The sequence below is a fragment of the Anarrhichthys ocellatus genome, unplaced genomic scaffold (genome assembly GCF_004355925.1).
Source record: "Anarrhichthys ocellatus isolate YVR2014 unplaced genomic scaffold, GSC_Weel_1.0 scaffold90, whole genome shotgun sequence".
Lineage (NCBI taxonomy): Eukaryota > Metazoa > Chordata > Actinopteri > Perciformes > Anarhichadidae > Anarrhichthys > Anarrhichthys ocellatus.
In genome coordinates this window covers 282,071-309,167 of record NW_022280120.1, presented here as the reverse complement: position 1 = coordinate 309,167, position 27,097 = coordinate 282,071, and the positions used below count along the sequence as shown (strand labels likewise).

Sequence of the window (27,097 nt, the reverse complement as noted above, 5' to 3'; positions counted from 1 at the left end):
CAGCAGCTCATTTGTCACCATGCTTGGAATGCTCTTGACAGCACCATAATAGATATAATTTTAACAAGGTTTTCCAAAAAGTTTTAAAGGTGGATTATTCTAAATGATCTCTTAACATAAATTTATTTCTGTAATAATTATTAAAGGGTCAACCCCGTCTGATCAAGCTTTTTCCAGCCTTCCAGGCGAATCGAACTGCCGTTGTTGCACGCCGGTGGAGGGGAGGAGAGTGATGAGCCTGCTACTACCTCTTGCACGAGCAAACACACAGCTGACACCACGCTCCAGTGCGCACGGCCGACGAGGTGAGCGCGCGCACCTGTGATTTGGAAAGGAAACCTGTTGAGTAGATGCTTCGAACAAACTCGGTGTCTCTCTGTTCTTTTTCCCGAGAAAACACAAATCTCCTCGGCACGCGCAGCAGCCGGAGCGCTGAACCTCCAGCACCGAACGAGTTAAACGCCCCCCCCCCCCCCCCCCATCACCATGTACAGAGCGGCTGACTGGAGGTTAGTTAGGTTGTTGCGGTGCAGAGCGTAGTGTGGACGCGGCGGCGGGCGGCGTACAGCAGCGTACCCGAACCCGGGCCAACTTCACGGTTAAAAGCTGCCAGAACTACCCGACAAAAACAACCCAGCAGCCATGTCGGAGCGGAGGAGGATCTCTGGATTTGACAGCGCTCAGTCTCGCTACTACTGAGCGCGCGAGTGCGCGCGTGAGTAAAGAGGGAGAAAGGGCTTCTTGTTTTCTTCTTCTGGCTGGTGTGTGGTTATATCGCCTCCCCGATGGATGGGCAACGGGGCTTTTACGAGATGGAGAACCCGTCAGAGAACCCCAGCAAGGCGGCGGAGTACCTCGCAGAGCTGAACAAGATCATCGAGACGCAGCAGGGGCTGCTGGAGAAGCAGCGGGTCAGAATCGAGGAGCTGGAGCTCCAGGTGACGGACCTCTGCAAGGAGAACGTGTGCCTGAAGGACCAGCACCAGCGGCACCTGGCCACCTGCAGGCTCCAGCAGGGCAACCACTCCGCCCTGGTAGCCATCAAGGAGAACGCGGCGCAGGAAAAGTAAGTTGTCCACATGGGTTCCTCTGCCCAAAACGCAGGGGCGCTGGATCCCGACGGTGTGTGCCCCTCGCGTGCGTTCTGTGTTACCTCCGACCACGCAACCGCGTCGAATGCACACTTATCTGCCACTTTGTCACGCACTCTTAATTTATCTGTGTAATCCCTCATACATTGCCAGGGATCGTTTCAGGCTCACACACACACGCGCACACATACACAGAGGGCTGCGCACGCTTTGCACGCGTATTGCGTAATATGGATCCCCCAAGGCTGTCTATTAAAACCACGACCGTCATATTTCTTTAAAGTGTATATCACACCGTCGCGGTGTAAAGTCCGGACCGGTGGGCGTGACTTTGTTGTTGTTTGTTGTATTGTGTCAGGAGAGGTGGTTTGTTGTGAAGAAACGGCTTTACGCATCTTTTTGGTGCCGCTGTTTGCTGAGGCGACGAGCACAGTTGGATGTTTTTCTGAAGACAGATGTGTTGACTTATTTTCCTCTCGACCTTTTTAAAAAAAAATTTAAAATAATAATTTTCATTTGAAGTGACGTTGCTTTGGAGAGCTGCCCAGCGCTACTATCACTGTTGATTCAGAAGTGTTCCATTAAAGGCTGCACAGCACAATTTGAGGTGGAAAAAAACGGAAGTCCCCGTGCGGGCTGTATCGCGAGAGAACGCAGTTCTGTTTTACTGCATGTCAACAGAGTAGTCCTAAGCTTTTCAATCACGTGGTTCCTCATTGTTGTGTAATGTTTTATAAGCGCTTTTGAAGGCAAGCTCAACACCTTCTGAGGTCACCCACTCTACATGCAGTACTTCTGAACATATTGCATGTTCTGAGCGTGGTCAATTTATGTGATTTTTTTTATTTTTTTTTGTTAAACTTCGGTTCGTCACACATCATTAAGCAGCAGTCATGCCATGCGGATGAAATCCCAATGTGTGTATCACAGTGTATCGATTAGCCCCGATCCAGGACTGTGTCGAGATACGCCGGTATTGACGTTTAAAAAAAATTAAATATTGATATCATCTTAGTTGTAATTAATTCTGCGCCTCTTAAAGGTACAGTACAGATGTAACGATTGTAATGTATGTTTCTTTTTGTTTATTTTTGTTATGTTATGATCACTAATGCGTTGTAACCAGGTGTTAGTTATTTTTTCTCTTAAATATGTATACTATTATGTTTAATTACGTCATGTCAGTAATAATTAATCTTGCGTCTCTTAAAAGTACAGTCAAGGCCTTTACACGCGGGCAATGGGACGATTAAACAAGAAGAAACTGTGAAATACTCGCCTGCATGAATTATTTTGGCCTCGAAAAAGATGAGTTATATTAATTCAGTTGAATCTCTTTTGGGTTTTAGACTGTTGGTCAGAAGACATTATCAACTTCAAGACGTCATCTTGGACTCTGGAGAGTTCCGATGTGGAGTTTTCAGTATTTCCTGGCATTTTATTGACTAAACACATGAAGCTCTAATCCCAAAAGAACTCTCATGCCCTTTATAATCTCCCAGAAACCAGGGTAACTTGCTCAAATTGCTAATTGTGTCCGACCAACACTATAGTACACAAAGATCTTTAGTTTATAATTATAGAAAACTGAGAAAAGCAGAGAATGTTTGATGAATTACTTTCGACATAAACTACAATTAATCCATTATCAACATTTTTTTGCAATTAATAATGCTATTCACAGCTGTCACAGTTCAAAATTCAATATAGTAGACTTCTTGGAAATTGAATTAGAAAACTGTTCATAAGTAACCAGGCTATTTTGGTTTTGTGCAGTTATTAAACACTTTCTAGGGCTTCTCCAGAGAATTACTTATCTTTTTCCTCTTAAAAAATGGCTCAATTAAAAGCAGCAGAGAGAGAAAGATCCCAGAGATTTTTAGTGATCTGTTCTCAGAACCACTCCACTCCACTCTCTGAGAATATCGATATTTTCTTTTCATACATTTACCACTCTAATCTCGTAAATTCCGAGAATTCTGTGGGAATACTCCCCCTCTCTCTGCCTGTCATTTTCTATTTATTTAATTTTCCCTACAATGGCCCAACAATACGCATTTCATTTAAAAATGAAAGTACTTCATCACATTGACGTCAAAAACCCAACTGTCCTCCTCATTGATTTGCGACATCGCCTTCCGTGTTCCAATCTGACCAGAGACCTTAGGAGGGATAAAAGGTATGGCGAGATCTCTTGACGTTTGACTAATTTATATCGTATACCCATGCAATACCTGTGCAATAGTCCTCACTCCTTCCCTCCATCCATCCTCGTTCTGCCTCCTTTGCTTAGTGGGTATGAAATTGCAGCGTCTGCGGTGGTGAACGATTAGCTCCACCGTCTGTAGTTTGATTATCCAAGTTGTGACGCAGTAAGGGGCCGTTCACGTCTAATTTTTGCGAAAGGTCAGACAAACTGTCACAGACAAATCAAGCAGTGAAGCTACTGTGAGGGATTTATGGTGCTGAAAACCCATTTGTCTTTGTTTAGTTCATTCAGTGAGGCTTACTGCTAAATTACCGCAACTTCATCACCGTCGCTATCGCAGTGCACAGGTTTTAGTAACGGCAGGCACGTCGGTAGCGCAATCCCACCCAAGCAGCTTGGATAACATGACGAATGCGGTACGGCCGGCGTTTTTCAAACCGTCTTCACAAAATGCAAAAGAAAAGCTGCACCTACAACCCGGTTCTGTTTCTTTTTGCACCGAGTGCAACACCGTGAGGCCTTTTTAAAAAACCTCATGACATCATTATCATATTTGCTTACTCATTGTTTTAACTATAAATAGCTATCCATGCGGAATCGAGGCCGGGAGCTGGTCTCTCCGGAGTGTCCACCCTTGTGCGACCCTTCAACACCTGAGCGGACAGGTTTTGTGTTTGAAGTTCCCCCGACGTGGTTCACGTCTGTGCCTAAAAATTGAGCGATTATGTATATATTTGTTTTAGCGGAGAGCACTTCCTCTGCACACACAGACACACAGCTGAGAGGGAGTCCTGTCCCTTGTGTTCTGTCAACAGTTGGGCTACGTCAGCTGTTCTTTTGGTGTTGACCGCAGTCAGCAGCAGCAGCAGCACAGTCCACGGCCTTGACTGGAAGGCCAATGGGGGTGCTCTGTTCCTCCCAGGCCTTCTGACACACACACACACACACACACACACACACACACACACACACATTATAATGCAAGTCTATCGCCACCACGCAGCAAGACGGTTCACCCTGTTACACCAGGTAATGAGTGAGCGAGAAAAAAAGGCCTGTCAGAGATTTTCTATTCCAGAGCCGAGTGTTTCTGCTTCGATGGAGGTGGGAGCACGTCGTTCCCAGCGCAGCGTGCTTCACCAGCTAATCCACTGTGGTGGGGCCAGCGCTCTGTGTTTACTCTGTGCTATTTGTTTGGCTGGTAAAGTTCACACAACTCGCGCAGCTCTTATCGCGGTCACACTGCATGTGTGCGTTGGGAGATACGAGGCCTGGAACAGCGGGACGTAAAAGACTTCTCTTGTCAGTTTGCTGTGAGAAGATTTGCAGGATGACGGAGTTGCATTCAGTAACGCTGAACAAACAACCTGTTTTCTTCAGGAAGACTGGTCAGATCAATCAAATCAAATCTCAGGCCTGGCTGGATTAACTATTTAGGGGGGCCCAGCACAAAAGTTTGTGTGGACTATGACCTCACAATATTGGAACAAATTGACATTGAAATATTGATTGTATAGTTTTCTTTTTGTATCAAGCCGCATAAAAAGTTACAGCGTGACGTGTGTGAGGAAATCCCCAGACGTTAAGCTTCATTTACGTCCTTTGCTCAAAGGCATCTGGAGGACAGATGATGACTGATTTGATTAATTGCAAAATGTGTTCGAATTTGTAGCGTCAAAGTACAATACCAAGTACAGCGAGACTTATTATGGTTTATGTTGTATGTATAGTTTAACCTAAATTAGTTAGTTAGCATCCTTCAAGCACAGGAGTACTGGTTTCCTTCTGAGTCTCTGGGCTTATATAAAGGCCACTATTAAGGAATAGTCTGTGTACATTATGGAGGCAAGAAGGTGCATATCATGCCTGTAAATGTTGACTGATTTGTCACTTAGCTTCCGTACTTATTTGAATCCAAACGTTGACGTATTTGTCGCGTAACTTCAGTAACGCCACTTATTCTAACCCAAACCGCCATCTTCTTCTTAACCTAACCCATTAGTCTTGTTGCCTTAACGCTGCCGGGGCTTGTGCAGGAGCACTGATCGCTGGTGTTGCTTGACATTCGTAGGAAAAACGTCACGCTAAAAATAACAAAATAACCTCGAGGATGAGGATACGTTGATACTTATACTGAGTTATACTGAATAAGCTGAAAGGCGCATGTCTTGCTCAGGCCGCTCTCCATCACATCACATATAGACACAACCGCCATATGTCACACACCCAAACCAAGAGCTGCTGTTTTGAAAATATTTATTTCAGACCTTCATCCATACAGCTTGCTCACGTGTGTGTGTGTGTGTGCACGGCGCTGCAGGAAATAACAGCGCGCTGGTCAGCAGCTCAGAACGCTCAGCGAAGCAGTCTAAAAAGTGAACGCTGCCTGAGGACGTATGAAAATCGGTCGGGAATACAACAAAGTTTCAACTTTTTAAGGCAAGCGCATACGCCCCAGTTGCTGTGGGCAAGCTGTGGAATATGCACTGTTTGTGATGCATTTAAAGCCAAAGCTAGAAATACATTTCACACAAGAGAATGCTGTATGTTTTGAAGCCCGAGGGTGGTCTTGACAGGCCTTATAAATGCAGAAGATGAGAAGAATAAATAAACTTTCAAAAGGAGAACACATTTCAAAATAAAATATTCATGGAGGCTGTTGGAGGTAAAAAAAAAAAGAAGAGATTTGCTACATTATTTGATTCTGTCAGTGTTTATTCTCGATGTGTAACATCCTGTATACTTTATGTTGTTTGTTGTTCCTGTATTTTAAATATCTTATGAGGTTAAACTTGCGAGAGAGTCACTTAAAAGCTGCACATCAGAAGGTGAAGAATCTGGTGATTCATCACACGACGTTGCTAGGCGTTGGAAGGCAGGATGCTAATGAGAATTTGATGTATTGCCAAATCCAAAGTGATGACATAAACAACAACGCAAACTCCGTGGCTGCATCGAATGAAAGCTGAATAACACAGATCCTGTATATGCATCTCCTTAAAGAGTTAACGCGATCAACTTTTAACAGTCTCAGTTTAATACTGATGCCTCCATATGACCTCCATCAATAAATGCGACCATGAGAGAGAAGACTATTTCTATATAGTTATTCTTCATGCTTGTCAACGGTGCCACCGGGTTTGATTCCGACAGAATCGGACAGGATTATTCAGGTTCACCAGAAACTGCTTCAGCTCAGACTCCGTTGGAGAATCAGGTCGTATTGTTCGGCCCATTAGAGTGAAGAACCAGAACCAGGGCTGTCAGTAAAATGAGAGGTTTTCCAAATGGAATCTGGTGCTCGGGAATACTACCGCTTTTGTCATTTTGCGCCAAAATCTACGCAAAATGAAAGTTCCTCGTAGCAGCTTTAATTTTAGCACTAAACGTAGCAAACTTTTCTCTTTTTAGTTTGAGTTATTATCTGAACTTGCCCCTTGGTGTGAGATCATGATGTGAGATTGAAAGTTAATTATCCTCCGCACAAAAAATAATTTTGCCTCTCATAATTACATCATTATGGGTTTTAATGTCAGTCTGATTCCAATTAAAAATGCATGTTCTTCTATAATGACAATAACCACAAGCTGCGTCCTGTCGCGTGTTCTTACAGCAACTGTTGAACCTCCACGTAGGTCAGCATTCACTTTGGCCATGTGTCAGCAATGCAGACACATCTCTGCACAGTATTTACTGTATAGTTAAGTATTTTATTTTCATTCCTTGAAACCTGACGAGATGGAATATCATGCGGTATTCTTGCATGCTCTTTTTACATCCAGAGAATCCAGCTGCCGTGCAAGCTGATGACGCATCAGGCTTTCAATTAACTCCAATGTCAACTTTTTTGCATCATCTTTAGACAGTCGGAGCAACTGAAGCAACACCTGAATCAGGACACACGGGAAAACGAATGATGCTTTTGACATACGAGTCCTTAAGTTGCACAGACATCGTGTCACTTTTTCCTGATAGTTAGTAGAATGTTGATAGAATAAATGTGTCGAGGAAGTAAAATATCTGTAACATTTGGAAACATTGATGTGAAACTGCCCTGTGCATAAAGGAATGAACTTCCCCAGTCAGATTCTATAAGAATCCTAAGTAGGATTTAAATAAGTTTTGACTTGTGCCTTGAAATATCATATGAGATCCTCCTGAGAGCGGGCTGCGGGCATGACTGCACTGAGTCATGCTTATTGATAATCTTGTGGCAGAGCGGGAGCATGGCATATTGTGTACTGGAGCAGAACAGTACAAATTAGAATTAATGTTCTTGAACGCTTGCCAAGAAGTTGTTGATGTATGAGGTAGGAGTTTAAAGGTACCCAGAGATTTCATTGGAAACATATCTCACCATATGTATGTTGTGCATCTTTGAAGGTTCTCTATACGATATTCAGAGCATTTATATAGCAGCAAACAACTATTTGCTATTTAAAGATACAGAGGACTAATGTATATCTGAGCAGAGAATGAAGTCGTTATCAGAGTTTGTCGCATGTGCATTTTAGTACATGTTAGCGCAGCGTGCCACACTGGCTAGCTCTTAGCGGCCGCCGCTCTACACTTCGCTCATACAGCAGTATAGCATATGACACCATTCCGACCCACGGCGTCAACGCAAAAGTGTACCGCCCACCCTCCGGTTCCCCCTCAGGTAAACAGTTACCTCTGTCAGCACTGTTAGTGCTTTTAGCACGGTTACCTCTGTCAGGACTGTTGCACTGTTTGCACCGTTAGCTGCAAGCTGCCGGCTCAGCCGTCGCCATGTTAAGAGCCTTGTGGAGGCAATAGATACCGTATGTTCTGAGTTTTGAATTCAGTACCTTCAAGGCCCAGCAAACATGCTGAAGGCGTCAATTGCTTTTTTATTTTGGTGTGTTGCTGCTTTTGACCAGTTACTTTGCATTCTAGTCGTCAGATTTCCCAATCTGCTATAAACTGCAGTGAGCTTGTTGTAATGTTATTTGAGTGGTATTTGACAGGATGCGGCCGACTGTCGTTTTGACTGACAGTGTGCTGTGATAGAAATACAACTGTACTGCAAAACACTTCTTCTTGCTTTCCATTTAAAGTAGAATTGGACAAAGTGGGCACTGCCGCTAACGTCATTCTCTATAAATCTGCAGAATTTCTTTTTTTAATAAGTCGCTTTGTCAATAGCCTGTCAGAAAATTGTGAAACATGCCAGCATTTTCCGAACGCCAAAGGTGACATTCCAAAGATATCCAGTTTACTTTCTGACAATATATGACAAAGAAAAGTGGCACCTTTTGAGGAACTGAAACCTGAGAAAAGGTGACATGTTTGCTTGAAAAAAAAACAAAGAATTCATTGATATATTGATTCATTTTCTGAATTATCAAATTAACTCACTAAGCACACTTAGCTCTACTGCTTTTCTTTATTTTGTCAACTTCCATGAGGACATTGCAATGGCATTCAGTGTGAGCACCTGTGTTGCAGTAGGAGTTTTGGCAGCACAGGAAAGGGCATTAAACCATGAAGTCAGAGGTAATGTGACAGACAAGATTATTAAAACTGCACAGTATCTTCCTAGCTGAATGTGGCATTTGAGTATGGAACTGAAGATGCGCTACGCACAGTGACAGGAAATGTGGATTTGTGGGTGTCAGTATTATCTTTTTTTAATTTAATAACCCATGCAGTCAAGGCTTTACCTGTTTATTGTTTTTCAGTGTCACTGGGGTCTAGAACAGTGTAGGCAATTGGAAGCATGCAGCCAATGTAAACAGTTAAATCGCAAACAAATGGAAGTTGTGTATTTAGCCATACTGGCAAAAACAACAACAAGGTGAAAAGCGAACATGAGAAATGTTTTGAATCCTCTATGTATTTTTTATCTATTCTAGGCCTTAAGAGATTATGTGTTCGGTCATGTGTGAAGTGCATCCGTCTGTCTGTCCATGGCTTATCTCACATACTACTGGATCCATCAGCCTAGTATTTTTTTTTCATCATTTATGACAGTTTGTTGAAGGACTTCTCATGGTTGCAGTGATTTAACACTTCTTGAAAAACACATGTTACTGGCGTATAATAGCGTTATTGACTGCTGACTCCCCTCTAGGCATGGGGCCTCAAGTGATCAATAACTGCTTCAGACGTCTGAGTGACAAAACACGTCTGATACGCTGGCGGTCTAGACCGGGGACAATTGTGGTTTGTATTAATTCAAGCAAACATTACAGCTGTGGTGGTTGTAGACACAGCTGGTAGATTCCTGCACTCTACTGAGAGTACATTTCTAGTTTAAATACTTTTTTCTTTGTGAAGCTGGGTCACCATTGGCATGCATTGCAACTGCTCCAACCTGACCTCAGCAAAGGAACAAACTTATTTTCATAGCCATTTCTACCTTTTGAAAATAATAATTCTGTACTCCAATTCCAACTTGAAGCTTGTGAGACACTGCCCGCTTAGGCTCAAATTGTTCATTTTCACCAATTATCGATCGTTTAGGAACAATTGGCCTCATGTAAGAACCACTTGTATGAGGGTCAATGACAGGACATGCATATTTTTGTGTCCGAGTCCACTATTTCCTTTTACAATAATTGTATCAATTCGTGACATACAGTGTATATCATTTCATTCTATAAAACCTATCTAGTTTTGATACATTTTCAGTACAATCAAATAATATATATTATTTTATGTTTTGGCTTCTCAAACCCTGAAAATGTCAGGCGGTGCACCTGTCCTAACAGATGAACAGACTAAGAAAACTATTAAAAAAGGTATTTAAATGATAATAAATTCAAAATAAAATGCTATGGCATGCTTTTATTGTTGAAACGATTCAAATAAACCAAATTTTTACAAATACCAATAGTTATAAGCTGTTGCGATAATTTAAAACCTCATCTCACTCTGACGGCCTGCGGGTGGGCCGTCAGAGTGTTAAGTGTAGATTTGTGTTGTGTACACAACTGCTCTGTAACGATGAGTATTAATGTGATATCTCATTAGAAAGCTACGGTTCTTGTAATTCGATTTATGCAAACCATTTCAAGATACAATAACAACAGCAGGTACAGTTAACGTCTCTGTCAAACAAGCACTCCACAAATAGCCGATAAAATATCGCCGTGACTCACCGATTATGATTCATAATGTCCCCCTCGTGCTTGCTAGTCCAGCAAAAACGGTCTTGCTAGATGGCTAAGGGTCCACTCGATCGAATCCAGTAAAAGATTTAGTCCAAAACACATTAGTACGTCCATAAAGACCCACGGGGGGCTGTTGCATCATTTCAAATTAGCCAGCAGATATGATAACTTGCGATCATATTTCGGGCATAATTTCACTTTTCATGTCAACAGAGCGGAGATTTTCATCGCAAAATGGAGGCTGCATTCCGCCGGTTAGATTGACACCTCATTTGACCCAATAGGAGCTTCTATAGCCCGGTCACATTCTGGAACAGCCAACGAGAGTCCGCTTTGAAAGACAATGGTTCTTTGGGTAAAGCTTGAGCCAATTGGAAACAGATCCTGTTCAAACTCAGGCTCCATATAGCCAATGAAATTACGAAGACAAGGATATGCAGATTCAGCAGATTGCATGCTGGGAAAGTTTTCAAAACTGAATTGTAAACCGTGACTCAGGTACCTGAGACAGATTATCAAGAGCAAAGTCTGGTTCATGACAATTTTTAAGAATCTGTGAAAGTTGACTGGTTAAATACGATATAGTTAACCATACATTGACATAAACTATAGTTCGAATTTCGGACACGTAGTATATGCATTTTGACATGGTGACGCGAGCCTCCAAATGCGTTTTTACGCGGCCGCACTCTCAGTAAACCACATGTAAAATATAAATTTTCTGTTATATTGTTATCAAATTGTAACTTCTACCAGGTGTCATGACTGCATGCTGTCGTAGGGCTGTGTTTTCCGGGTCATAAGTCCCAGCCATAGATAACTGTTGCCATCTGTTGGCCAAAACAAATCTAGGCGGAAATATAAACCTTCTTTTTCAGTGTGTGGTAAAGTCCATAGCTCAATGCCAGGAGCACTTACAGTGATTCTGACTGATTGTGAAGAAACTTCAGAGTGTTACCGTTCAATAGTTGTCCATCAATTTGAATGTTCTCAAATGTCAGGGTGGCACAGCTGTAAAGATGGGACTTTTATTATAAAATTAAAGTGGAAAACAGTAAACAGGATATTGCATCATCAAGAGGACCTCAACTGACCTTTATAGCAGAGTGAAAATGTTTTTATATCTCTTTTGAATATTGATAAAAACAGCTACTTTCAACTTATAGGTAGAGTGGTTCACTTTCCATGTCAAGGCGGTACAACCAATGTAAAACTAGAAAAATGTTATTTTATCATAAATGTCTTTATTCTATTTTATATGTATGAAGTTGTTAGCAAGAACAAAAGCTAATGCTAGTGTCCTAGTAGATGCCTGTTTAATTTGAAATTATTTGCAAATGTCAGGTGGCACAACCAGTAAGGCAGGTGGTGCAACTGCAAAGAATGTTACTCTATGATATTATATTTAAAGCTCTAATATTATATTTTTAAAAAATTCAAAAGTGTAACAGTGTTAACTTAACGATATTATACACTTTCAAACTATTTTTTATGATATTAATGAATATTTTTTAACTATTAAGGATGCCACTGTCAAGTAAAGTAAAATCAGCACGGCGCAGGGAGCAGACAAGTCATGTATCGAGTGTGTGCAAAACGCTGCCACAATTAGGTAGAACCTGCAACACCCCAGGCGGAAGCGACTGTGGTTTTGCCTATTCCAGATATGTGCTAAACATGATTACTATGAAATATTTACTTCTCTTACTTAAAAAGAGTCTGTTAACTAAAAGCATGTTGTTGTATTTGAAAAAAAAATGTCTGCATATTTCCTGTGATTACTAATATTGTCAGGTGGCACAACTGATAAATGTCATGGTGGTGTGACCAGGTAAAATATTAATTTAAAGAAATGAATAATAGGTTAAAGTGAATTTGTTTTTGCTTAATATAATGTGAAGAACTATTGTATTGAATGTATTCATTTGTATATTTGTATTATTATGTTTCTCTGTTTAAATGTAAAATCAAAAGTTAAATATACTAAATATCTGGCCAAGAGAACGCAATTATGATAAATTATTGTATATACAGTATAAAAAACACAACCACAAAATACGATGTGTTAGACACAGTAGACACTCTAAGGGATACTTGTCAAAAATTTCAGTTTGAATAAATATTAGGAAAATATATATTTCTTTATAAACATGTGGTTGCGCCACCTGACATTTTTTAGCCTGTGAAGTTAAAAAATACTGTTAAAAACGATTTAAAATACTTTGAAAAGTTGGTTCACAACTTAGACTTGTTTCACCACATTTTTCCAGACACAAAAATATGCATTACATCCATTTTGAAGATAATTTTTTTAATTACCTTTTTAGAAGCCTTATTTGTCAATGACCCATGAACAGATTCGTCGGCAGTTGTAGGTCGTCAGCTGTACCTTTAAACTGTAAGTAGACTTTTTGAGGTCCCAACATCTCCAGCAGTGTGATAGGTCTCCTCTCTAGTGGATCATGTCACATGAATTTCATGAGTCTCATTCTCCCAATTGAACTTCTTTCATATTTAATAAATAATTGTATCACTCGTTAGTAAAACCAGGTCCTTCGGTATTTGCATTGTTTGTGAAAAACAAGGTTTTAGATTAAGTTGGCTACAGCTGTTTTTTTCAATAGCCATGTTTCCATTTAATTGTCAAGCCAATTTAAGCGTTTCCATCAACTGGTTTGGAGCGAATAAACTCCGCTACATGGCTGTAATCTGCCAGTAAACAAGAGTAGAAGAAGTAGAAGTTGAGAACCATAAACAAAACGGTTAGGCTTGGCCATCTAACTCATGTACCAATTGGTTCCCAAAAGCTTTAGTTAATGTCCGTGTTGGCCATGATTCCTGCTATTCGGAGACGACGAAGACAATATAAATATATAACCGAGAAGACACGAACAGCAGAAACAGCTAATCAGTCATGCAAGTTAAAAGTTCAAAAGGTCGGCAAAGACGTTTCTATATCCCTTGGTGCATCGACTCTTTTTCGACAAAGACAAAAATCACAAAAGCCTGTGTAAAAATGCTTTTGCGCAATTCAGGAAGTTTTATCAAGTTTTCGAATGCGATACTTCAAAATGCGCAGAAAAATCCCAACTTGAATGGAAACGGGTCGAATGTGTCACATTTTATATGTATCTGTATGAATGTATATAAATATCTTAGCATCTGATCAAACACGGTATCGGCAGAACCAATGTAAAAGGACTTGACCGGGACATCCCTAAATAGAGGATCAGAATAACAACACAAATTCTAGCTTGAGGCCCAATGTTAAGGCAAGGCTTGTTGGAGAACACCCGAAGTGGAATAAATGCAGTAACTTATCTACCAGATACTAGATACATAGCCATTCCTTGGCTGCAACCATAAACACCCACAGCATGTCACTAAGCAACAATGAAATGCCATCACTAGGGGGACAAGAGGTTTAAGCAAGAACATCATCAGCATATTCCTTTTTTTATTTATTTTAATGTCTACAAAGGTCAGCTTTAAACACCCTTTTTTGCCTCTATAGCTCATTAAGCACTGCTGTGTTTACTTGCTTTTCATTGTGTAGACCAGTGTTGGTATTCACCCTGGATGGACGAGATCATACTGTGTTCCCCCAGGCGTCGTCCATTTGAGAGCACACAATAACATTTTTTCTCCAGGATCTGACCAGGTGTGTGGTTGGAGGTCGTCTATCATTCAGCTGAAGCCATTTCTCTGCCAGCCCACAGGACCTATCTTTTGGACTGGCTCGACCGCTGCCAATCCAATTATGTCACGGTGGACCTCATTGTGGAACAGCCTGGAATTGCAATAGTCATCCAATTTTTTATCCCTTTTCATCCCACTGAATGCACAGGCAGGGATTTTTTTCCCTCTGGATCATGTGTTTAGTCATTAACATGATAACTGCTGCAGGAGGTATTTTGTGGAGGACGTGATATACACGAAACGTTAAACACAACAAATGAGGGAACCGCTTTCGGTTCTACAGGGTGATGAGTGCGTGTTGAGGCTTTAACACAGACATATGCCGATGCCCCCCCCTTCTCCCCCACTCTTCTTCCCGTTCCTCACCTCTCCTGTGAGAGAAGCAAGCTCTTTTTGTTTTGAACTTCAACTAAATGGAGTCAGCGCTGCTGTCATCTTTGAACAGTCGATGTGTTTAATGATCGTCACTTTGCACATTTCTGTTGACTCTGTCTCACAGGACCACCAGTCCTCAGCTGTCAGTCTGCCAGAGCAACTCTGAGTTCGACACCTAGATTGGCAAAGTAGATGGATTAGCTTTGTCATTATCAAAGAATAGCGTACAAATCTTCCAGATAGCAGCTTCCCATGTTCAGTTGGCACTGGCAGCCACTTTCACCAGAGTCTTTTGGATCATGTAGCTTGTAAATAATTAGTTTAACATTTAGGTTAATACAAGAAGCAACCTCCAGTTCCGAAAAGTTAGACTTGCATTCTCTCTAATGGCCATCAGGGGGTGACACCTCTGGTTGCAAAAAGGTCTGATTCGATAGAAGTCTATGAGAAAATGACTCTACTTCTCACTTGATTTATTACCTCAGTAAACATTGTAAACGTGACTTTATGGTCTCAATCTCAATATTTAAGTCTTCTTCAATGCGGCATGATGTTCATTTAGTAAATTATGGTCCATTTAGGGTCAAATAGACCATAAAGTAGGTTATGCTTTAGGGCGAGGCAAACTTGTGAATGACAGGTCACTAACTTGGTGTTGTCCGGTTTGTGAGTTGTCCGTGTTTTCGTCTTAGAACTTTAACCCTTTCACAGTGTTTCCAGTTCATGAAAGTTAATTATAACATTTTGGTCGTCTATAAATCTATTATTCAGCATTCAGTTGTACTTAGCTCCACCCTCTCGTGTCACTTCTTTTTGCAAAAAACCAAGATGGCGACGGCCAAAAACCAAGATGGCGACTGCCAAAATGCCAAACTCGAGGCTTCAAAACACTAGTCCACAAACCAATGGGTAACGTCACTTTGACTACTTCCACTTCTTATATAGCTATAGTCTATGGTTAACTATAAGCATAGGACCACACTTGATATCAGCAGCCATTATTAAAGAACTTTAATGAACTTTTCAAATTTAGCACAAACCTCCCCCTGGACTCAAGGATGACCTTGTCATTTGGGGTTCATAGGTCACTCTGACCTCACAAACCACATTTTTGGCCTTAACTCAAGAATTAATATTCAAATTAATGACAATTTCCCACAAATGTCTACGAAGATAAAATGATGAAGTGATGACATTTATGACAATCATGGACGTAAACTGCAACTTGGCGGTACTAAGATATTAAACATCAGTCAGTCGCTATAAGGATGTGTAGCCGCATTGAAAGCTGACATTTGAAATGTTTTTGTTTGTGTTACTCTTTCCATTTCAGTTTATTCTGACGATCACGAATGTATATCCCAACCTTGCATAGATAGGAGTTTGTTGGTCTACTGTTGTGATCAAGCAAAACCTCAGAAATCTTCGTGAAACCCAGCAGCCCGGGAGAGCCGTTATCTGGTGAAGTCAGATGGCAAAATTTTGAAGGGGGATGGAAAACAAATCTGCAAATATTCCTAATGCCTTTTTTTTTTCTCAAAGTGAAGTGTTGACTCTGTGGCCTTGGCATATTTTCGCTTTTTTGCAACCTATTACCTGCTTATAATAAAAAATGTAAAAGTTTTCCAAATGTCGTTCACAGCTAAAATGCACACTTCTGGTCCCTCTTCTGAAGTCTTGTTTTTGTTTTAATGCTGCACTCCTCTACGAAGACACCCCGAAAAGTTGTTCTTTTGGCTATATAAAAATAAACTATTTCTTTGGAGCCTGACAGTGCCCCTTAGCTAAAATGTTCTAAATATGTGTGATATCTCCACAGTTTGTGCTTAGGGCCAAAAGCATCCACCTGGCAATTGAGTCAATATGGATGCATTGACAGCACAGAGAGATGAATTCCATTTCATTCCACATCATCTAGCAGACTCAAAACTAGAGCTGCTCTGGGGGCAAAGATTTTCCACTCAGCTTATAGTGGGATTCTGTGGGTTTTCTCAGGCTTTATCAGAGGTGGAGTATTTGGTAAAGGGTGGTACAAATGACACCAGCTCCTTTAAGTCTCTGGGCATCAAACTCAAATACATAATTTTTAGATATAAGTCTGGTAATTATTCCTCTGGGTGTCAAACAGTCCAAGCCAGCAGAATATATTGTCCTTGCAAGCAGCTTATTACGACCCAGTTTTAGGTTTGTCTTTAAGCAACAAAGTCCGCATAGGGAGGAAGTCGGGGTGGATGGATGAGTCAAACAAACACAAGACTTTCACCCAGGAGACTGATGCTCCTGTGCTGTGTGATACCAAAAGTCAACACATTATCTAAAGTTATCTACACTAGTATACAACCACGTCCTATACGTACAAACATAGTTATGTTAACTTTATACCACTAGTTTTGTTGCCTGAACAGAACCAAGTAGTTCCATTTCACAACGTTAACCACGTGTTGAAAACTGCGACCGCTTCACGATGTTAAATAGAATGGTCACTTGTTTTAAAAATGTGTGCTTTGAGCTAAATGCTAACGTCAGCATACCAACGAGCTCGTAGTGACGATGTTAGCATGTTGGTGTTTTGATGTTTACCATGTTGGCATGCTAACATTAGCTAATTAGCACCAACATAAAGTGAGGCTAATGGCAACGTTATTTGTTTTTCTGCTTTTTTGTCATAAAGCAAGAGTGCAAATTGAAAGTTTGACCTGATGATGGCGCAAGATGAAAAGTCAAGGGGTCACCAGTTATTGCAGTTATTCATCCCAAGGAGACCATGAATACCTGTACCTACTGTTGTGCCAATCCATCTCATAGATGTCAAGATATTTCCCAGCATAAGTGAAAACTTTGACCTGCTGGTAGTGCTGGCTGGATGAAAACATACATTGAGCAGTTGTTGAGGTACATCAGTCCGGAGCAAAGTGGCGGATCGACTGATTGCAATCCCTGGCGTTCTGCCAATAGTGTGGCTATAACCAAACTGCACTCACTAAGACGATCATCATTACAATACTGGAGATTCACACTCCATCAAACCACTGATCTATTTTCAAGTCATCAAGGTCACGGCTCACATTTCCCCAACATCTCCATCGAACGGAGGTGCCCAGGGTGCTCAAACTGTTGATGTGAAGAAACACCAGTCTCTCGTCATCCAGACTGAGACTGTCTAACCCAGGTGACCTCGCCCCCACTGCTTGTGGAGGACTTTCTTTCATTCTCTTGATACCCGCCTCATTGCACATAAATGTTCACTTTTGGAATGGCAAGATGTAAAATGTATTTCTTTGTCTAACATGGAAACGCATACCACTTAATCACATGACTCATCGGCTTCATGAATGCAAATTAATTACAGCTTAGTGTCTGGGGTTGCCGGTCTTCACTTCTATGATAACCAATAGCGAAAGGTAACACCGGTGACAATTTTCCTGAAAAGTGCATTTAGAAAATGGATGGCATCAAATCAAATGCCAAAACAGTTGCAGTGCATTTCGGCTTTGCACTGTTTGTTTGAGGACAGCAGTGATGGAGGTTCCAGACAAAACTTAAACCTGTAGCACTGCAGGCATTACTAAACATATCTTTAATCCAGAAATCTCCACTTCAGTAGCTCTTACATACACCAAACTTTTCATTCCTCTCTATGTTCTGAAGGTTTCTACAGAGGGGTTTGTTCATGTATCATTCAGAGCCTATTTTATACACCATTTTATTATTAAAAACATGCAGGCATTTTTATGGCTGTTAACAGTATTTTCTGATTCATGGAGTGATACAAAGAGATAACCAAAATCCCCTCTGTAAAAACCTCTGACTCTAATGTGTCAACAAAATGAAACAAGAATTTAGACCCTGGCTCTATCCAATGATCACATTTATGTTCTGGGAATGTATGCAAAGTAGTGCATATTAACAAGATAATGCCTTGTTTGCATTTTTAAACATACATTCTCAGAAAACTTGTAATACCAAAAATAATCAACTCAGGAAGTTTCATGCTGATATGTATTGGTTAATTATTTTACCCTATTCTCCTGTAGTGTCTCCCCTTGAGATTAGAGTTTTGAGTAGCAAAGTGTATGCAGCACTAATAAACACTCTGTAATGCCATGTTGTGCTGCATGAAGAAGTTATTTCATGCTTGAAATCAAACACTATGCAGCCTGTCAAAACACTGAATACTGGTCTCACATTCACTCTGATCTGACAGGAAAGGGAATTATATCTTTGATCAGTTATGCATGCTCAGTTGTTAAACTCATTATTGCAATTACATTACAGTGAAGCATATACATGTATGCTCCCTGGCTTAAACATCCCATACAGTGTGAAAAAAAAGGATTGATTACAATTTGTATCTTTGACACAAGGCACTTTTGATTGTGTGGAGTCATTTCCGTCTCTGTGATGCCGCCGAATGGTCCTGCCCGCCCAGCCCCCCCAGCCTGACAGGCCTGTAGTGGGTCAGTAAACAGAGCCCCTCTGGGTCTCTGACTGCTGGTCCAGAGGAGGCGCAGACGTGTGGGGGGTGCGAGGTGAAGAGGGCTGAGATATCAGCTCCGACCTGTCCTCCTGCCAGAATGTCCGATGTTCTGCTACAAAGACGCGGCTGAAGGGGATTCGGTGTCACATGAAGGGCTTTTAAGCAATACATCACCTCTGTAAAGCGTTCAAGGCGTCTTTAAAGTTCCTGTGAAACAAAAGTTCTAGTGTGTTCTGTACTGTGATGTAACCCCCCAGTGAAACAGAATTTTTATTAAACGTTGCAGATTGATTGATGGACGGATGTCATGATATTATTGGTTGAAATTGGTTCACACTAGCTTACATAAGCACACATTTTATTAGATTTTATTTTACAGGAAGAGAAGATGATTGGATTTTATCTTGGATGAAATAAATTGATTTTTTTTGTTTTTGTATATATTGTCAAATAGGTGCACAATATGACATGATCTAAAAAGGGTAAAAGGCATTTAGCATTTCATTTGGACTTTAATGGAGCAAATAATCTCACTATCTAAAATACTTTTTTTGCGTTCGTAGCAGACGTCTTGGATTGTGAGTGGGTTGCAGGGGTTAATTCGTGATTCGGTATCAATCAGCAACCGTATCGATTCCCCACAGATGCATTATGGTCATTCTGTGCTGTGGGTGGAGCAGAGATTGAATAGAATGTTGCTTTATGTATGTGGGTGGAATTTTCAGCACTTTTCTTGTAAAATATGTTTCAGTCGCAAAACAATGCTGAGTCAGTATTGTTGGTTTTCAAATTTGGTAGGAGTTAGGGATTCTCTGAGTAAGAAGGCCTCCATGGGGGAAAGAAAGTTGGATTTTAAGGGAGTGGGTGGATTATCAATACCCTGATAATCCATGACATTCTTCCAAACCAGATTTTTTCTCCCACAGCAAAGTGCACTCATTCTGTCAAGTAGTATATGACTGATGTCCTACAAGACACAAGTGATTTCATCTATTATTGAAGTTGTTGAGTCTTCTTCTGATCAATGTAAAAAAAGATCTTCTGAAGTGTGTCTGACATTAGATTTCCTATAATTATCTCCCTTCTTCACCAAAGAGAGAGATATGCGATTTTGTAAAGTGACAATATCAGATCGTAAACGTTAAAAAACGTCTTCACTATCTGTCTTCATGGAGAGGTCATTGGTATCGTTTTACAGTCCATTCTATCGGTTACAGTTCTATGCCTCGAGTGTTTCCCCTTGCCTGCTGTTTAGCAAAAGTTAGGTAGTCTCACGTTGAAATCAACACTCCTGCTGCTGCTTGACAGTAAATTCCCCTACGTGACAGTGACCCAAGCTGTTACAGTGAAGCTGCTTCGGGAAGTTTGGAGTCATACTCGGTAGTAGTAGTTTAGCATAGATTACTTAGGTGAGAAGCTAGGTAGAGTCGGACTAGGGTTGAGCTGGTGTAAACATTAAAACCAGTTTAGTGTGAAGCCACACACTGGACAGGAGCGGCTTGTCAAAATGAGAATAGCTGGTCCACCTTAAAGGAAAAGTCTGTCACGTTTAGGGGGATCTATTGGCATGGAATATAATATTACTAAGTATGTTTTCTTCCGTGTTTAATCACACGAAAATAAGAATTGTTAGATCATTTTCACCTTAGAATGAGCCGTCTATATCTACATACCGAGCGGATCACCATGTTTCTACAGTAGCCCAGAACCGGAAAAACCTAACTCTGGCTCTAGATAGGGCCAGTTTGTGTTTTCGCGTCGGACACCGTAGTTCTCTTACATGCTTCGCACACGGGAGATGTTTCAGTTGGTTGCAATTTGCAACCTCATCGCTAGATGTCGCCAAATCCTACTGGAAACTGAACCGAACCGAAAGTGTGGCTAACATCGGGGCTAACCCACTTTAACTTTAATCAGTCGGTGGCCGACAAGCCAGACACTTGGCTTGGGTCTTGGACCGGCCAAACCAGAAATGGAGCCAACCCTGGAGTGATCTAAAGATGTTAGAAAGTTTGGTAGATGTTGGTCTAAATCTCTGGATGAGTATTAAATAATAAGCAAATCAGAGATGTGAACTGGTTCGGCAAAGATCTGCAGGTGCCTAATCAAATATAGGCGAACATCAAACCCACATGAGTGGGTAACTAATGCATTTTTCCTGTTCCGTTAAACCCAATCTACATGTATGACCGGGCACTCCAAACGTGTGCGTCATTCCAGCACTATGTTATCCTTCCAGGATATGTGGCACCACATCCATTATGAGTCACCGCTAGGCCTCAATATGCAGCATGTGGTAGTTAGGCTAATAGGAAGAGCTTCCCTGCAAGCTAATTAGCTAGAATAGTGACCTGCTCTTGCCCTGCATGAAGGTAATAGCCATCCATACCGGTGGAACATGCAGGCAGCCAGCTGAACACTCCGCGCCGGTCCAAGGACTCTCTCATTGATCAGCCATCTCTGGATTGTCTGCTTCTCTCTCAAGACTTCTGGAAATATCTGAAATAGATCAAGCAGAATCTATTTTGCTTAACAAAGTCGAGCCGCATTTATATCCCTTTCCAAAAATTCTTCAGTTGAATGCTAAACAGCGACTGTCGACAGAACGCTTGTTTTCATCCTCTAAAGAGTTATAATTGGCGTCTCCTAAAGCAGTCAGTGACGGAGGCGTTATTATAGCAAACATCTGCAGCTTAAACGTCAACCTTTTTGCTCGCTTCCGGGGGTCCTGCCTCTAGCAGCTGCACCCTTACCTCCCCGAGTGAGAGAAGAGCCCGGATTTCTCCCCCCAACTTCTTTGTAGGTGAAGAGGTCTTGAAGTGGGTTCCTCGGGATAATGATTGCCGCTTATTGGCAACGGGCTCTTTATGTTTTTTTTCCAGCTAACAGATGAACGCCATTGGCTGCCGGATCGCTGTGACTCATCTCCCCTTTTGCTTTTTCCGGCCGCCTCGCTCCCAATTAAATCTCAGTGATGAAAGAACCGCGGTTAATACCTGTGACTATAATGGGCACACTTTACTGTCTAATCATCCGCATTTATATGGAAATTACGTATATACACATGAGAAAGATGCAAGTTGATTACTTTGACATACTGTATAAACAGCCAACTGTAAATTCCATGTTATATCCCATAGTTGAAGTTACTTAGGTAGAATATGTGTCTTGGACAAGGCCATATCCTAATATTCACATGCATACCTGTACAGTAGGTAGTAGTACATGGGTGGGATATCATAACCCTTGCCTTGGTTCAAATATGGTCTCTGTCATTGGATGTGAATGTTCTTTCCATTGATCTCTCTCAGCCCATCTGCGGACTCTCGGTGGATGACCTTTGATCCCCTCTCCGCCGATGCAATGAGTGGTTTTGGTCCGTGTTCCCACACAGCTGATGTTCTCTTTTGCTGGCAGGCCTGCAATTTCATCATTTCAGGGCCAGGGCTCCTTAGCCTTTGTTGTTGTCAATTTTTTTTAAGGGCACAAAGGGCCAAATGCCAGGGCAGCAGGGCCATCAAATAAGTCCATAGAAATAAAGCATTTAACTTAAGGGTTAAGGATGATATTATTTTCAATACATTGAAGAACTTTCAGGACAATAAATACATTAAAAAAAAAAAAAAAGCTGATTATTTCACAGAAAAAATAATTAGTACTTAACAATTATTTGTGCAAATTACTGAGTCAAAAGTTGATAAATGCTCAGCCCTGGATCAATTAGATTCACTGGACTCGTTTTAACATCAGGGGGGATTTGGTATGTGTTACAGTTTTTAAGCTCCATCCCGAAAGATGAAACGAAAGCCAGCTGCTGGTGTTAGCCTACCTAACATAAAAAATATAACACTGATTCGACAGCTAGCTAACAAGCGTTCGCTAACGTCACGTTTTTTAGCATTAATGTTACAAACGTTAGGCTAAAATACTCGTCCGGCTCGTAACAAGGCCTCTGGGCCATCTAAGTCAATGTTAGTGATACACGGGCAACGCGTAACATTTTGCTGAGATCCTTATCTTGTTTGTTTGCTAATTTACCAAGCTTTCTTACCTCAGCTCTGTTGACCTCTTCACAGGAGTTCACTAAGTCACAGCTTCGCTGCCTTGTCACATCAGGATGAGTGCCATTCAATTTCCTAAATAGCCCAATAAGAATTCACAATCGAAAGAAAATGCGCTGGTGTCTAAAACTTATATTGACAGGAAAGAGGCAGAGGAGGAAACGACAACCTCAGCTGGGTCAGTGCGGGGTTGTATCAAGGCCAAAGTGGTATCGTTTATTAAGGGGTCATAAGGCCAAACTGAGGCCATGGCCATCGCGGCCCTTGTGAAATTGAAGAACTACAGTGCCGCGACCTTTGTCCAGGAAAATGGTTGAAAGTGATCAAGATTCCTAGTTCTACCTGACTGTAAAGCAGCTTCAGAAATGTGTCCCTTAGCAAGCCATTAGTGTATTGGAACATTTGACTTCAACATTGTTATAACAGAGCTTAAACAAAGAATAAATACTTACCTACACGTACATGGAATGAGTTCCCCTTATGTTTCGACTTGTCTGTTCCCACCTCAGCTGGTTAATTTAGCTGGCAGGGATGAGCTGCACCAGTGACAGCCTCTTTAAGCCAAAGGTCAAGGAGCCAAGCGATCAAAGCTTGTCCCTGGAGGCTGTCCAATGATGGATCTGAGCCCAGGACTAGTGGAATAGTGAAAAGGCTAGTCTCCCAACATCCTGGACATTTCCCGCATTGCTGTTTGTGCCATTGTGTAATTCGCCTTTGATTAATGAGTCTCATTTGGTAACAGGTCAGACTCAGGCTATCAAGGGAGATCTGGCGAACCATATTGCTTGTTCACTGTCAATTTGTTGCGGAAAAAATGACATGAAGACCTAATTTTCAATTTGAAGGTGAGTCAGGTCAGTTCTCTGCTCTATTGTTAATTGTTTGCCTCCAAATTTTCTATGGGTACTGTATCCTCAGGCTAACTTGCTAGTTAGCATCAGACACTGAAATGTTTGCAAGCAGTTTACAGCATAATACGCTGACTCATTGATTATTTAACATTCTGTTTTATTACAAAACATTCATTTACCAATGCTACGCCACACAAAACTAGCACACTGAAGGCCCCGGTATGCTGTTTTAGATGTGTTGTTGAGGTAGGATAGTAGTAGAAAGCTTCAGAAGGTTCCACCGGAAGGTGGTAGGTGGTTGCAAGGTTGATCCTTCGCCAAGTCCCACCCTTGAACGCAGATCATGGCGTAGCATCTGATATACGTTTCTAAAACATTACATTTCTACTTAAAAACCCATGGAGCTAACATTAGCATAGTGTATTCATTAACTAGCATTTGCAGTTGTATGCTACGCTATAAGGTATACTGAATGTAAACATGTTCTGCTTTTGCTTTTTAATGATTGTAACAGGGAATAAAAACATACCTGGCTTGACAGGAACACTGTTGTTCCTTAATTTCATCGTCTTCTGTCTCGAGGTGATGTGGTGGTTCACTTTTACACTGTGATCTGTAGGTTTTAATGGCGACTGTGGCTAAGTGGAGAGCAGGGCCGTTCTTCAACAGCTTGACAGAGTAGCAGCTGGGGGCGGGTTTAAACAAAGGGTCAATAAAAAAACGTTTAAAATAAGTAATATCTGTGACTGTCAATCTCATGCACTCTCTGCACCCAATAATCTAGTTCTGAACTTTGCTGTAACATACTGAACGTAAAAGGCGTTTTGATGTGTTGATGACCAGTTGTCTATTTATTTACACATCTTGCAGGCATGGAGCAACCATTAATTTGGAGTCTGCTTTCTGGCCACATAACTTATGTCCCATATGTCCAATATTCACGCTGGTCTCCACCAACTCCTGAGGAAAATATCTGTCTGTCATCTGCTAAATGCAACTCCATTCACCAGCTAGTTGCCATTTTTGTCTGCTGTTTTAGTTCTGGGACAGATACACGAAACAGGCCATGAAACCAAAACAACGACCCCTTTCACATTACGTGTAGCATTTGACACATTGTGAATAAGAAAATATTATTCTTGCTGCATTAAAAGTACACAATCCATATTAAGCACACATGAGATATCTAATTGATAATCCCAGCAGGTTTTGGGATTGTAAATGATCTCTAAAGGAGCTCTGTATAACAAAATTAAATGTGAAGACGTGAGTATATACATTTCATTTTATAACTCTAAATGCCATACTGCAGAGCCTACACATATTTTATAGCACAGCTGCAGTCAGACTGCAAAGGATATCATTTACACCGCAGAGGAAATGAAAGACATGACATTTTCTATGATCCGTTGGCACATCCTGACGTCATGAAGAGGCGTGTTATTTAATCCCCAGCCGGTCTGTTGACCTTCGGTCACAGATGTGTGGCCTGGCCATTGTAGCTGGTGTGATCTCTGCGGCTTCAACCGCACAGGTTCCCACGCCACACCACGGGCAGCCTGCTTCGGCCACTCTGAACTGCAGTGAACTTATAATTCCAGGCCGCTGCTCTAGATTTAGGCACTAGCTGTCAGAGGGAAGGGATTATGGCAGCACCTACGGCTCCAGTTGCATAATGCTGTGCTGTTGTTGTTAGAATGCCAAGGCCAGCTCAGAAATTACAATTTTCATCACTCTTGTGTTTTTATTCTTGGTTACAGTATGCTTTGTTTTGAGCAAAATGGACATTGTTTACTGAGATAGCACACCAGTATACAGTATGTGCAGGTCCATTCCAAAGTTAAAGCTGCACCCATTATTATTTTTATGTTATTAATGGATTAATATACTTTATGAAAATGAAGGTATTGCTTGTAGTGATGAACCCATAGATGATTATCACCCAACGCTGCATTTCTCCTCACCTCGACATCATCTTTCAGGTCATTGTTTTGGTTTTACAACCCGCAACTTTACTGTTTTGATTGACTCTCGCCGCTCTCATCGACCCAAGGTTTTCCCGCCATTGTAGGCAGATGTTGTCAATGTAAAAAAGAAGTCAGCTTGTGAGCCTAGTGAAACATTTAGAGACTTTTCTTCTCAGACGTTGGTGGAGACCAAATCCGAGCTAAAAGAGGGGGAATATTGGACTGACAGTTGCTGGGTGGAGGGAAACATAACTCCAAATGGTGAGACAAATTGCGTATGTTGTTTTGCCTACCCTTGATGTGTAAATCAGCAATTTTTTCAAGGATTCATTGTCATTGTGCAACACACCCCTGTGCACAACGGAATTCAGACGTGGCAAATTTGTAACACAACAAACACATGACTGACAGACTGTAGTACATTCCTGTAGTGTATTTTTATAATTTGCATCATAAGGAATGTAAACAGCAGCAACAAAAACAATTCTCTGAGCAGATAATATTACCAACATCTTCCCATTAAAAGTTCAACATGAGGTAAAAACATTGTCCATCAACTTTGACTGTTTTTGAGCACCAAGCATCATCTATTTTTGCCAACAAGTCCGCCGTAATAGCGTTATAAGGTGAAACAAATCAATTGCTTTAGGAAATATGAAAAGGACACTGTAGGAAAAAATGACGCTTCAACAGAAGTATTTAAGTTCAAACCAAAAGTCCAGTGCAACACAGAGGAGATGATGTAACTCAGTATGACAGTTCTGTCTTTGATTGACAGCCGTGGAAGCCAGAAAATATAGATCTCTCCGGTGGAGGAAAATCTTCAGCCAGCTGTGCAAATATTGAAACAATGCGGACAGTCGGGCTGCGACTTCTGTCTCGAGACCGGTTTAGATGCGTATACCCCTCTCGAAGCTGCTTCTTGGAGAAGGGAGCTCAAGAAACAACAGCATCCCTGCTGCTCCTCCTGCGTCTGCTTCACTCTTTGTAACTGGCTATAGGAGCCGCTGAACGACGTCTCAGACTGTTGGAGGTCCATACTTTGGGAATGTGGAGGCACATTTTGATCCTTCGTCCTGCTCATCTGTGGTTAGAAATAGATGGGTGTAAATAAACCACTGCGTCTTGAAAAAGAAACCTCGTATTTTAGTTTTTTTTGTTTACCTCATTACATTTCGAACCTGCTTTGTTTTGTCAATTGTGACATTGACCTTTTCCTATTTTTTTTAAT

General features: G+C 41.3%; 1 protein-coding gene across 3 annotated transcripts in view; it reads left to right on the top strand.

Annotated features, from left to right (window-relative positions):
* Nucleotides 1-492: 492 nt before the first annotated feature.
* Nucleotides 493-27,097, top strand: part of iqsec1b (IQ motif and Sec7 domain ArfGEF 1b) — a 209,757-nt gene continuing 183,152 nt past the window's right edge. For all 3 annotated transcript variants that reach the window (XM_031875357.1, XM_031875356.1, XM_031875355.1), the window contains exon 1: nt 493-1,066. In XM_031875357.1, coding sequence (XP_031731217.1) covers nt 786-1,066 — 281 coding nt within the window. In that variant the 5' untranslated portion in view covers nt 493-785. The remainder of the gene's footprint in view (nt 1,067-27,097) is intronic.